Source organism: Phalaenopsis equestris, unplaced genomic scaffold (assembly GCF_001263595.1).
Source record: "Phalaenopsis equestris unplaced genomic scaffold, ASM126359v1 Scaffold000297, whole genome shotgun sequence".
NCBI classification, from domain to species: Eukaryota; Viridiplantae; Streptophyta; class Magnoliopsida; order Asparagales; family Orchidaceae; genus Phalaenopsis; species Phalaenopsis equestris.
This window is the reverse complement of record NW_018164739.1, coordinates 3,812,504-3,827,441: the sequence shown is the minus strand read 5'-3', so window position 1 is coordinate 3,827,441 and position 14,938 is coordinate 3,812,504. Positions and strand designations below refer to the sequence as shown.

The window sequence follows — 14,938 nt, the reverse complement described above, 5'->3', positions numbered from 1 at the left end:
TAGCGGCTGTTAGTGGTGGTCATTCCTGTTGGTTGCCTCGACCGCGAGCTCTGGCAGCTTCCCCCCTTCCTTTTTGGTGGCTTTGGCCGTGAGCTTTAGCAGCTGCTCCTCGCTGCCCTCAACCGTGAGCCTTAACATCTCCCCTCCTTTGCTTGATCGCCTAAACCGTGAGCTTTAGTAGTTGCCTTTCTTGTGGGTTGCTTTGCCTGAGAACCTCAGCTGCTGTTCATCTCTTTGTTGAGCCTGGCCGTGAGCATTTATGTGGTTTTAGCCGGATGATTTCATGCTTATTTGATATAAGGAGCTTTTAATTTAGTCTGGAATTGGATGGCTTTAATGTTGGCATGATTTTGGAAGTATAAGTAGTTGTCGTCCCTGGGTTACTTTACTTTTGTTCGAGTTGTGAAGTTTGAAAGTCTTTGAAATTTTATTTCGGGAGAGCATATGATTGATATAAATTGAATCTATAAAGGATGTTTCGGGAGTTTGACATTGAAGTTATGATGTCATTTGAGCACAGGCTTGGGTTTGTGTGGATGGGTAGTCAGTGGTGGAGCCACGTATACAGTTGTCACATTGACTTGAGCCCGTTTCGATTTGCTCGAGACAAAATTGAGAAGAGATACCCTCCAAATGAGAAAGTGATATTCTTTCAGATTGATTCAATGATCTTGGGTCCTCCTTTTTCAGGTCTTTTCGTCATGAGTTTTGAGAGCTGATTCATCCTCCATCTTTTCGATGTTTTAGGTGGATCAGTTCCTCCTCTCTCATCCCCATTTTTATTCTTTTTTTTTTTGCTTGCTTCTTGGTTCGGTTTTCAGTGCTTATGTCCGATACATAAGTGTAAACGTATATCCTTTTGCTATATGCGAAACCATCAAGCAAGGTCGCAAGTATGTCAGTTTTATTTTGGGGCTTATGGCGGTGATGACAAAGGCACACCTGTGGTAGGGCAAAACGATATTCCATCCTACGACATCAGGACCCCCTCCAGGGACCCGGTGAACCGTAGGATGTAATATCATTAATCGACACAAGACTAGCGGGGGACCCATACCTTCTTAGGTTGTAGGCGGTCCTACGCCCGACAACGTAATCGACTCGTGGACAACTACACTTTTCAAAACTGATACAACTCCCTTTTTGTATGACTGAAATCCACGTGCATGCTAAAATATAAAATTTAAATGTATTATAACTTAGTTGTCCACTTGTTGATTACCGGTACCAGACTAAGTAACACGCTCCTAAGTTAGGTTTAGTAGGATATCCTTCTAGTTGAGTGGCGGGTTCTATACATCCGGGTGACCGAGTAGCCTTCGACGACCATCGAGTACAAATATATATATCTGAGCTTAGCCTCGACCCGAGTGCTTGCGGTCCCTCTTTTCGGATTTTTTGTATGTTTTATTGGAATTTTTGGACAAAGCACTCGTGGTCTTTTCTCACAGTTTTGACAGTTTTATTTAAATTACTACTCGTTGATTTTCTCGAGTTTTCCAGACGACGTTTCCTTTGTTGTTCACTTTTGCCTATACAATACATGCTAGCTCATTCCTTAAATTCTATTGCTCTACTTATAACTGCTCCATCAATTACACTTAAAGGAGCAGCGGACCTCCGAAATATATGGGTTTGTTTTACATTTTGCAGCGCTTTATTTTACAACACTTTACTATTTCTTGTCTACTGTACATTCTACTGCTTTCATTTGTTATACCTGCTACTGCCTCTTTTGCACACTATACCTTAGAACAGGCGGACAGTAGTTGATTTTATAGGGGTTACCCGACAACAGATCGTTGACTCAATAATTGCATGTGCACATAGAACTAATGTTGAACTCAAAGGTGCTACGACAAGGAGCTTTGAGCTAGCATTGTAGGTAGCACGACTATCTTCAACAACAAAACACGTCTACACCAGCTAAACCATTTCTCAGAAATTTAAACAACAATCCATAGGATTTCGATGTTGTCCGCTTAGTGCGACATAAATCCCCAACCTTTCTTTAGGCCTTTGTACAACTTTGCTGTACAATATAAGTCCTAACCTGTGTTAGGATTCTGAGGTTGTCGTCCGTCACGACCTAAATCCTCACATCTTCCAGGCTATTTGTGTGATCATTTCACATGAATATAGTTTCACACAAGTATAAACCCTAAATAAATAAAATTGATAGGACGAAATACTTAAATAATTTCTCCCCAAAACTGAAGCCAAACCATAGGGTAGACTGGGAAGTCATCGAAGTTTTCCTTCGGATCTATGACATCCCCTAGTTCTTCCTCTTTTGGATGCTATAACAAATGCTCCAAATTTGAGTCAATCTCATTTCACACCTTTTTGTCCGATCTCATTGAAAAGTCCTATACTTTTGACATTTTTAAAGATAATATTTCCTGATTTTTGTCGAGTTTTCTTAGGTGACTTCCGTCATTTAAGATGTAGTTAACTATAAGGGCTTGCCCTTATAGGAAATTTTTCCGAACCCAGCTTAATATAAACCATATTTAATTCTTCATATTAAATAGAAGAACTTGTCGACAATCAAAATGGTTTTGCAGACCAAATGGACGTCATATTTTTCTTAATTTATTTGATCGTGCCTCACCCTCAAGTCTTGTGTTTACCCTTCGGGATAGATACATAGTTTGATGTACAATGCTCTTTCATTTAAACTGTGAAAATATATGGTCAGTTTGATTTTATATTTTTCTAAACTTAAATTTATATGTAAATTAAACGTTCTTCCGAAGCGGACGACTGAGTTTCGATTCCGGCGAGCGATAACTTTCAACGGGCAACTCAACTTTTTAGTGCCGACAATAATTTTGGAGCTTATTAGGACGCACGGGCTGCTTATGAGGTGTTCCAGACTTATACAAGAAGAGAAATCAATATTGGTCAAGGAAGGGAACCAACCCCAATTTTATCGGTGGAATGAACTTCAGTTAAAGAAATTGGGGAGGAGAATCGTGCATAAGGAAGCTGATGATGATGATCTTTGAAGGAGTGTATGCTTATGATTAGGTTTATTTTGTGGAGAGATACTTTGCTGTTAAAGGGCTGACAGAGGAAGAAAACTTGATGGTAGCTCCTCTGTGTTTGTAAGGATATGCTCAAACATTGTATCAATGGAGAGAATAACATCAACCGAATCGAACATGGAGCACTTCAAAATAACACACAAAGGGGATTTACAAAACAGTTTTTTTGATTGGTCTAGGAAGGATTTGTTATGGAGTATGTGGAGAAATTTGAGATGCTATCTAGTCGTTTTAGAGGGATATTAGAAAAAATGTTGGAAAAAGACTTCATGAAATGTTTAAAGCCAGAGATTCGAGCACCATTTGACCTGTTGAGACTGTGAGAAGTGGGGGAAACTATGAAATTAGTGTAATTGTTGAATATAAAAATTCAATTGAACAAGCTAATAGGAGTAACACAAGTGGAGTGCCACATAGTGATGTTACAACCACGATAATACCAAAAACTCACAGTAAAAGTGTAGAGGGAGGCTCCACAAGATAGGAATAAGAGGCCACAATCGGGGGTGACATTCAAACGTCTTACTAAGACAAAAATTTATGAGAAACAGGTCAATTTTCTATGTTTTTGGTACGGTCATAAGTTTTTCCTAGGATGCCATTGCAAGGATAAGATATTACAGATTCTCACAGTGTGTGATGAGAAGGCAGGGGATGCGAAGATAGAGAAGATTGTGGTGGAGGAGGAGGAATGCCCTCACTTTGAGGTAGAAAAAGTCTTATTTAACTCGGTGGCGGGACTGACACAGAATCACAATATGAAACTTTAGGGGCGGATCAGAGAGCTTGATGTAGTTGTGTTGATAGATACTGGGGCCATCAACAACTTCATCTCAACTCAAATAATGAAGTACTTGGGGATTGAGATTGTGGATTTAGGAATTTTGAGAGTTATGATGGGGGTGAGATAGGTGGAGAGGAGCAGAGGAGTTTGTAAAAGAGTGATTTTAACACTGCCATACATTCAGGTGATGGAAGAGTTTCTTCCCTTGAATTCAGAGAGCACTAACGTGATATTGGGTATGAAATGGTTGCAATCCACAGGGGAGACTAAGATGCATTGGAAACTTTTGACATTGTGTTTCATGAAGGAGATAAGACTGTGGTGCCTCATGAAGACCTTAGTTCGTGCAAAATCTCTGTGTCAGCGGATCCATTGAAGGTGGTGGATGGGTTGGACAGGCCGCTACCTTAGACTTTGAAGGGGTTAAGAAGGTTCAGGGGACTTGTAAAATACTTCCAGAAGTGCGTGAAGTGTTATAATTCGATTTTGTGGTTGTTGATGAAGAAATTGAAGAATGATAACTTCTGGTGGGGGAAAGTGACGTCCCAGCCTTTTGAGAAGGTGAAGAAGGCCATGAAGAATGTGCTAGAGCTGACGGTGAGACCAGATTCAAGCCTTATTAGCGGAGGCCACACGACTTGATCCATCAGCAGTTGCTCCCTCCTTAAGTAAAAAGTGTTTTTTTGGGAGGAGAGTATTGTTATGCTAAGAGCAATTTTGTCTTTTATTAGCATAAGGGCAGATTAATCTTTTATTGTTATTATTAATTTTGTTAGTATAAATAGGCTAATATATTTAGAGTTAGTGCTATGCATGTTATTGTGTCTTGAGTTTTAGGGTTAGAGTTTGTGATAGATTTTCTACCTCTCAAATTGTAGGAATTGGGAGAGATCGCCTACTTTTGAATTTGTTGGTGTTTATTTTTGTATTCGTGTTGTTTTGGATTATTAAAGAAAATATTTGCCTTGCCCTAAATTTTCTGTGAGAAATCAGTCATTTTCCAATCGCATTGATATTTAGAGAATCTTTTGATGATCAAGATATTTGTGCTGTTATCCTTTTGTTATCACTGATTTATCATTTCTAAGCCTCATGTGTCAGTTCGTTTCAGGGTGCAGTTTAACAGGCTCCAAAGCAATCATATAAAATCTCTTGAGAACTCTTTGGGGAACTTTTGTTTGATTGCTGCAGTCATCTCCAAAATATGTAATCTTTTAATTTTCACATTTTCTCCCACATGCACAGTCCCTTTTGGCTTTGTTTACATGGCTTATAAAATAGTCTTCGTACTGAGGAAAGAGAAGATTTATAAAATAGCTAAGACAAATGGTAAAGGATCTAGAAACTTTAATTAAATTAGATGTGTTTGAAGTGATGATAATAATATTTTATTTAAATATACTTCAAGGAAGGATAAAATTACTGGTTTGAGAAATTTAATGTCTAGTAGAATATACCACTACTGAATCTCAGACCCTTTTGATTTATAGTTTCTTGGGGACTGCTTATTTTTATTGTTTTCTGTATTTCTTTATGTCTTAGTCTTATTATGCTATTTATTTTATGCCCATCTACACGCTGAGAGCTCTAGTTTTTCTTGTTCTCTTCTGTTTGATCACTTGGATTTTCAAATGTTTAGACAAAAATGTACTTTTTTCTGATGGGAATTTTTTTATAGGATCATTTTTATAAGGAAGGCCTCGTGTTTTGTTCTCTTCCATTGCCAGTAAGAACAGGGCTTAATGTTCACGTGAACGGATGCTTTGAAGTTTACTCTAACAGACGTAGCATCTGGTTTGGATCTAATTTGGACCGAGTGGGAAAACTGAGGTCTGACTGGAATAGGCTACTGTTAGAATTTGTTGTTGCTCCAGCCTATTGTGAGTTGCTGGTTGGTTTGAGCAAGCTGTTTGGTCCCACCATGCAATACTATTCTGTTTGGCCAACTGGTTTATATGAGGAGCCATGGAGTATTTTAGTCGAGAATATATACAGAATTGCTTATTCTGCTAAGGTCTTATATTCTAATTTTGCAGGTGGAAATTGGATATCGCCAGCTGAGGCGTTCTTTCACGATTTGGATTTTAAAAAAAGTGAAATACTAGGCGAGGCTCTAGTCTTATTAGGGATGCCCGTTGTTTGTCTACCTGCTTTCATTTTTGAGACAATGTATAAATTTTGGTCAAATTTTAATATCAGTTTGGTTAGTCCTGTAATAGTACGAAGATTCCTAAAGGAAAGTATGAAACTAGGCACATTAAACAAATCATACAAATTAGTTCTATTAGAATACTGTCTAACTGACCTGAGCAATGAGGATGTTGATAAACATGTAGAGGGTCTTGCATTGCTTCCTTTGGCAAATGATGAGTTTGGAACCTTTACCAAGACCATGAAGGGAACAAATTATTTTATTTGCAGTGAGCTTGAATACAGTGTTTTGGGATTGATTCCTGATATAATGATTGATCGAACCATTCCATCTGAGTTATTGAATAGCCTTTCTGACATTGCTATTTGTTCTCAAACGAATCTAACATTTCTCAATGAGAAATACTTTCTGCAGCTATTCCCAAGGATCTTCCCTGCTGAATGGAGGTGTGAGAACAGGGTTGCATTGAATCCTGGTGTAGGCACTTCTGTTCCAACGCCAACTTGGTTTACATATTTCTGGGACTATATTCAAAATCAATCTTATGATATATCAACATTTGGTGAGTGGCCTATTTTGCCATCTACTTCTGGGCACCTTTACAGAACATCGAAAACCTCTAAGTTTATCAGTTCAGAGAAGCTATCTGAAACATTGCAGGAGCTTCTAGTGAAAATCGGCTGTAAAATCCTCGATCCAGCATACAAAATTAATCATCGTGATTTATCTCTATATGTTTCGGATAGTGATGCTGGTGGCATTCTGAACTCTATTTTTGATTCCGTTTCGTCTGAGGGGAATGAAAGATGGTTGCCTTTTCAAGTTCTCTCTGTTCCTGAGAAAATTGAGCTCAGCAGGTTTCTACTTCATCCAAAGTGGTATCTCGGAGGCTTTCTTTCTGACACTCATATTAAAAATGCAAAGAGGCTTCCTATTTACAGAGTCTATGGTGAACAGAATGACGAAAACATTCATTTTCATAATTTGGAATGTCCTACGAGATATTTACCACCTGTAGATATTCCCATACGCTTTCTGAACGGTGATTTTGTTTTCTGTTCATCTATTACTGAAGAAGATATTTTGCTGAGGTACTTTGGTATTGAGCGCATGCCAAAGTCTGCTTTCTACAAGAAGTATGTTCAGAGTAGACTTGGTGAATTGCAATCTGATGTTCGTGATGAGATTATGCTATCTATTCTAAAAGAACTGCCACAACTGTGTCTTGATGATTCTTCTATCAAGGAATCTTTGCGTAAATTAAAATTTATACCCACTGTCAGCGGAAGCTTAGATTGTCCTGAATCTCTATATGATCCTCGCGTTGATGAACTTTATGCTCTTCTCGAAGATTCAAATTGTTTTCCTGGTGGCTTATTTCGAGAACCCAGTGTTCTGGACATGTTACTCTGCTTGGGACTTAGAACATCAGTTTCAGCAGACACAATTATAAAGAGCGCACGTCAAGTTGAATCGTTGATGCGTGAGGATCAGTTAAAGGCTTCTTTACATGGGAAGGTGCTTCTTTCATACCTTGAAGTTCATTCAGATAAGTGGTTCTGTAATAATGATTGTCAAAAGGGTGTAAACATGATGTTTTCAAGAGTTGCTGCGTCAAGAATGCGTGGTAATAATCCTTCACGAGATGGTATTGAAAAATTCTGGAATGATCTTAGAATGATATGCTGGTGCCCTGTATTGGATTCTGCACCCCATGCAACGTTGCCATGGCCTGTAGTTTCATCCATGGTGGCCCCTCCTAAGATAGTTAGACCAAGAGAAGATATATGGCTTGTTTCTGCAAGTTCACGAATTCTTGATGGAGAATGCCGGTCATTTGCTTTGTCCTGGAGCTTAGGTTGGTATTTACCTCCCAGTGGAAATGTGATTGCTGCTCAACTGCTTGAACTTGGAAAAAACAATGAGATTGTGGTAGATCAGATTCTTCGACAAGAATTAGCAATAGCAATGCCTAAGCTATACTCCCTATTGTCAAATTTGATAGGCTCAGATGAGATGGACATTGTTAAAGTTATTCTTGAAGGTTGTAGATGGATTTGGGTGGGAGATGGATTTTCAACTGTCAGTGAGGTTGTTCTTAATGGACAGTTCCATTTGGCTCCCTACATACGTGTTATTCCTGTTGATTTAGCTGTATTCAGGGACCTATTTTTGGAGCTTGGAGTACAAGAGTGCTTGAAGCCTGTGGATTATGTCAATATTCTTTGCCGAATGGCAGGTAAGAAAGGCTGCATTCCACTTGATGCTCAAGAGCTTCGAGCGGCTGTGTCCTTCGCTCAGCAACTTGCAGAAATCCAGTTTCAGAGTTTGTATGTTAAAGTTTATTTACCTGATCTCTCATCTCGGTTAATTACAGCAACTGATTTAGTTTACAATGATGCTCCCTGGTTGCTTGATTTGGAAGAGAATGCAAGTGGAAATGGGTCTAGTGTTTCACTAAAGCGTAAGAACAATAGATGTAACTTCGTGCATGGCAACATTTCAAATGATATTGCTGAAAAACTTGGTGTACATTCTCTTCGTCGTCTTTTACTTGCTGAAAGTTCTGATTCAATGAATTTAAGCCTAGCAGGAGTTGCTGAAGCGTTTGGTCAACATGAGGCATTAACAACAAGGCTTAAGCATATTGTTGAAATGTATGCAGATGGGCCGGGAATACTTTTTGAGCTTGTACAAAATGCTGAGGATGCACAGGCTTCTGAAGTGGTTTTTCTTTTGGATAAAACTCAATATGGTACGTCATCCGTTCTTTCACCTCAAATGGCAGAATGGCAAGGTCCCGCACTATACTGCTTTAATGATTCAGTTTTCAGTTCTCAAGATTTGTATGCAATATCACGTATTGGCCAAGACAGTAAACTTGACAAGCCTTTTGCAATTGGAAGGTTTGGACTTGGCTTCAATTCTGTTTATCACTTTACAGATATACCTGGTTTTGTTTCCGGTGAGAACATTGTGATTTTTGATCCTCATGCTTGCCACCTGCCAGGAATATCTCCTAGTCATCCAGGCCTGAGGATAGAATTTGTCGGAAGAAAGATCTTGGAGCAGTTTCCAGATCAGTTCATGCCATTCTTACACTTTGGCTGTGATTTACAACAACCATTTCCTGGTACCCTATTTCGATTTCCACTCAGGAACAAAACTGCAGCTCTCAGAAGCCAGATTAAGAAAGAAAAATATTCGCCTGATGATGTGGAGTTGCTTTTCAATTCTTTCAAAGAAGTTGTATCTGAGTCGCTGTTGTTTCTTCATAATATCCAAAGGGTAACTATTTTTATAAAAGATGGTCCCGGGCTTCAGATGCAGTTAATACATCGTGTGTCTAGGCACAGTGATACTGGGCTTGGAAAGGAGCTTCATCCCCTTCATAAAATGCTCAGCTTTGTGCATGGAAACCAGCAAAATGGGATGAGTAGGGATCAGTTCATGGCAAAATTAGATAAAATTTCTGAAAGAGACCTGCCATGGAGTTGCCAGAAGATTTTATTGTTGGAGCAAAGTCTTTCTGGTTCTCAGTTACATTTTTGGGTTGTTAGTGAATGTATAGGTGGTGGGCGGGCAAAAAGTAAATCTTTATCTGTAATTAACCAATCATTTAAATTTGTTCCCTGGGCATCAGTTTCCTGCTACCTTCACTCTGCTAACTTGCAGGATTTAAAAGATAATTTCCTAGATACCACAGTAGATTATTATGCTTCTTTAGTTGCTCTAGGTGAAATGACTGCAGTATATTACAGAAAAACTTTTGTAGGCAGGGCGTTTTGCTTCCTCCCTTTGCCAATTTCTACTGGTCTTCCAATACATATTAATGCATATTTTGAATTATCTTCAAACAGAAGAGACATATGGTTTGGTAATGACATGGCGGGTGGTGGAAAAGTTCGTTCAGAGTGGAACCTTTGTCTCCTTGAAGATGTAATTCCTAGTGCTTATGGTCGTTTGTTGGTTTGCATTGCACGAGAGCTTGGTCCATGCGATCTTTACTTCTCTTTTTGGCCTACTTCCACTGGTCTTGAACCATGGGAATCAATGGTGAAGCAATTCTATGCATTTCTGTCTGATCAAAAGCTTTCTGTTTTGTACACAAAAGCTAGAGGCGGGCATTGGATTTCAGCAAAAGAGACCATCTTTCCTGACTTTACTTTTCCAAAAGCGATTGAGCTTGCAGAAGTGTTATCAGAAGCTGGCTTGCCTGTAGCTAATGTATCAAATGATATTGTGCAAAGATTTATGGTCTCATGCCCCTCGCTGCATTTTCTAACTCCTCAGTTTTTAAGATGCTTATTGATTCGCCGCCATTATGTATTTAAGAAGAAAGATGACATCGTCACCACGTTAGATTACTGCTTGAGTGATTATGGAATAATTTCTTCTTGTGGTTCATTAAATGGATTACCTTTGTTACCTTTAGCAAATTGTAAATTTGCTTCATTTAACAAACGGGGAGAAGGTGATAGAGTATTCGTTGTATCTACTGAGGCATTTGACCTTCTTTTCGATTCAGTTCCACATCTTCTTGTTGACTGTTCCATTCCTGATAGTACGTTGAAGAAGCTGACAGACATTGCTAATTCTGGCCTAACTAACTTGCATGTATTGACATGCTATTCTCTTGTGGAACTTTTGCCATGGATTCTTCCAACTGAATGGCAGCATTCTAGGCTGGTTCGATGGACTCCAGGCGATCACGGTCACCCAAGTTTTGAATGGATGGGGTTACTCTGGAAATATTTGAAGGCATCCTGTAACGATCTTTCAATATTTAACATGTGGCCTATTTTACCTGTAAAAAATGGTTTTCTTTTGCAACTTGTTGAAAATTCTGTTGTAGTCAGAAATGATGGATGGAGTGAAAATTTGTCGTCTTTACTGCAGAAATTGGGTTGTTATTTTTTGTGTTCTGACTTATCCCTAGATCATCCCCATTTGAGGAGCTTTGTGTGGGATGCGACAGCAGTTGGCATTCTGAATGCTATACGAGCTTCTTGTCAGCTGCAAGATATGAGGAACTTATTTTTTAATGCCTCCAAGGCAGAGATGAGGGAACTGAGGAGTTTCATTTTCCAGTCCAGGTGGTTTTCTGGGGACCAAATGGGCTCCATGCAAATTGACATAATCAAACAACTTCCAATTTTTGAGTCTTATAAAAATGAGGTGCTTTTAGCTTTGATTAATCCATTAAAATTTCTTAAGCCAGTAGATTTACTCGAGGATCTTGTGGATGATAATTTTATCAGAACTGACTCCGAGAGGGAAAAGAGTATTTTGCAAAATTATTTGGGGATTAGAGAATTGTCAAAAGCTGAGTTTTACGAAAACTATGTTTTTCATCGAATAGAATGTTTCCTTGTGCGGCCTAGTGTTCTTTTCGCTATCTTTGTTGATTTGAAACAGTTAGTTGAAGAGGATGATTCCATTAAATCCACCCTATCTAAAGTGCCTTTTGTTTTAGCCGCTGATGGTTCTTGGAAGCATCCTTCCAGGTATGATCTCACTTTAATGAATATTACTTTCTTTACTGGATTTTGGCAATAATATTTTGTCAATAAAGAGTTAGGAATTTGTACCTTTATTATCACTGGTTTTTACATCTCATACCTATGATGCTTTTGTCTCACTAGACATTCTCACCTCTATGCTGGTAATATAAGCTATTCAAAATAGTTGATCAAATTCATGGTCAAATATTATTGCCAATTATAATTTGTTTGGAAAGTAATAGACTGCGTGATCATTCATATAAATAATATGGCATGACTCAATTTATTCTAGTATTTTTTAAAATTACTTTTGAATTCTATTAGAAATAATATTGTATTGAGGAATTACTTTATTGTAAGTCCTTGGTTAGCTTCATGGATCTTTTTTTATATTATATCCATATTTCATTAGGTTTAAATTTTTTCTTTTAAAAAAATTTCAACATTAATTGTACTAGCTTGCATCAAGCTAAATAAAATTGAATTAAGTTACATGTTTGTTTTACTTGTTAAATAGGCATGCTTATATAATAAATTAAACGTGAGCTATTTATCGAGTCTAAACTAGTAATTTGTGCATATTTTTAGGAGAAAATGATATAAACTCATTTTATGTAATTAACTAGAATTAGCATGGAAGAAACAAAATACATCAACTAGACAAATAAAGTGAATGCCCTATGAACTAAAATCCTTCAATGCTTGAGAACTGTAAAATGTAGCATCTCCTAGCTTGAAGTTTAATGAAAATACGAGAGTGATTATGAAGCATCATTATCATCACTCTCAACATAATGTAATAATAACTAATTATCATTTTATTGACTATATTTAGTAAAAATAATTTGATCTCTTAAAATCTTCAAATTGCTAAACCTATAATAATAACACAAGTATATGTATTGATCAATTAATAAAGAGCTCTAATGGAGTCCTAAGTATCGATCCCACAGGAAAGTTAGAAATGATTATGAATAAATTCTTATGATTATAATGAAAAACACAATTCAAACTTCAAAACTTAAATGCAAAATTAAAATTTAAAGTAATTTAATATATGTTAAATAAAATGAAGTTAAAAGAATTACGTTAACTAAACTATTTTCTAAACTTCAAAAGTAAACTTATCAAAACTAAACAGAGTTTATGTGATGAAGAGTTCAAATTTAAGAAAAAATCCTTCCCCTTTACAGTGAGTATATGGATTGTGAAGAAATTAAAATCATTTGAATATATAAATATATATATACATATATATATATATATATATATATAAAGAGCAGCTCGTGGCTCCTTATGATAATTGGTTTTTATAATTTTAATATCAAAAGAAGGATTACAAAGGTTTAGTGAGAAAATTGGATCCCCGCTAAAAAACAAAACAACACATAAAGTCCTAGGGGTTCCATTTTCTACAGTACAACTCCACCCAAGAAAATAAAAGAACAGAAAAGAGATTAAAACTAGCCTAAATATACATGTATCAAACCAAAACGTATACCCACAGAAATGGCGTATATCCTCTATGAACATGTATATCAAAAGAAACGAAAAAAGAAGAATCTGTATGACAAACAACAACTTCTCGAAACCAGGAAGCCGCAGCCTGACCAAGGAATCCGTATCCTGCAACTCAAAAAGAACAGAGAAAACAGTAGAGAAATAGAAATTCCAAGTGTTAAGAAAGGAAAAACTGATCCTCATTCTTCCAACCTCCCAATCAACAAAGCCAGTCCAAACAGACCTAATAAAACAACATGAAGTATGGAGAGACAGAGAGAAATTGAAGCCATGAGCCTCCAAATAGGAAATAACATGGTCACAAATCATACCCAGATGAAAAAAGAGCAACTCTTCGAGCCTCCAACCATCCCTCTTACCCATGAAACTAACCCATACACTCTATCTCCCAAGAGCCCTACTTCCAATATAACACCTCCAAACCACCACCACCAAAGTAGCAAAGGAGCCCTGGGCCTCCATGTTAAAAATAAGGCAGCCAATATGATGCATCCCAAAAGCAAAACCACCCAGCACAACCTCCCGACCCTTAAACCGAGAAACCCTCCATCTTCATAAATTCAACCACCAGCAAATAGGGAGCCATGGGCCTCCCAAATAAAACTCAGCAGAAAAATTGAAGGATTCCTGGACCTCCATGCCAAAGATAAGAGGCCGGACGTCACATAAATAAAAAATTTAAGTAGCCATAATCTCATACTCTCTCAACTCCAAATTTCTCAAAAAAGAATAAACACAAGAAACTTCCAGCTAGAATAACATATAGGTCTCAAAAAAGAATAAACACAAGAATCCATGCCACTCGGCCAGCCAACATGCATCAAGATGTGACATTAGTACGAATATAAGGGTTATCAATATTATCCCCAACCATCAGAGTATAGAGAGAGGGGGGAGGAGTTACTCCCACCCTACATATATGACTCGTGTACCCCAAATTAGCAAGCCAATTTGCGGGTTGATTACCCTCCCGGTAGATGAAATTCCAAACGACATTCATATAAGAAATTAACCCTTTAATCCTCCTAATATAGTAAAGAATATCCCAAGGGGTGTCGGCTCTATTAGTAAAAATATCAATCAAAGAACTATTATCACTTTCAAAAGTAATATACTTCCAATTGAGAGAATAAGCCAATAAAACAACAGATAAAATAGCTCGAGCCTCAGCCTCAAAAGGGGAATCCTCCATAGAAGGGATAGAGAAGAAGAGTATACACTTTCCATAGTGATTCCTAGCAATGCCCTCACACCCAGCATTATGACCCTTCAAACTCCCATCCATATTAACTTTAATCCACCCTCTAGGGGGTGGACTCCATTTGACCAAGATAGGAGGGTGCAGGATTCTCCTGACCGCCACATTCATATGCCCCAAAGCCAAAAAATAATTAATGCCCGAAAAGAAACCTTTTTTGGAATTTCCAAGTCTCCATAACTTATTGATGTAAGAAATTATATTAGTGAAACCATCATTTTTTGAATATCCCTACCCTCATGAATAATATCATTCCGAGCCATCCAGATAAACCAACAAATGATATAAGGGTATACTTGCCAAAAATGATTCTTCTTACCACCTGGATTGCAACACAAGGTGGTGAGAAGATTCCTCTCAGGAGAAACAATAGTACCAAACCACAGACCAACTCTTCTCCAAATAAATAAAGCAAAGGGGCAGGAGAAAAATATATGTTCAATGGTCTCCTCCGCCATCAAACACAAACAACGCCTCTAGACAATTCTCAAACCTTTCATCTTAAGGATATCATCACAAGGAATGATAGTGAAAAATACGCCAGGCCAAGAAAGACATCGACGGGGTTAAAGCCCAACTCCACACCCATTCCCCCCAAGGGGTGTTTTGAAAATTATACCGAGAAGCATATAAAGATTTAGTAATAGAGTTTGCCATGGGGAATTTCAA

The 14,938-nt window shown here is 37.7% G+C and overlaps 1 protein-coding gene across 2 annotated transcripts in view; it reads left to right on the top strand.

Annotated features, from left to right (window-relative positions):
- LOC110025404 (sacsin) overlaps positions 1–14,938 on the top strand; it is a 153,968-nt gene that overhangs the window by 19,543 nt on the left and 119,487 nt on the right. For both annotated transcript variants that reach the window (XM_020725860.1, XM_020725861.1), the window contains exon 3: positions 5,513–11,493. In XM_020725860.1, the coding sequence (XP_020581519.1) occupies positions 5,513–11,493 (5,981 nt within the window). The remainder of the gene's footprint in view (positions 1–5,512; positions 11,494–14,938) is intronic.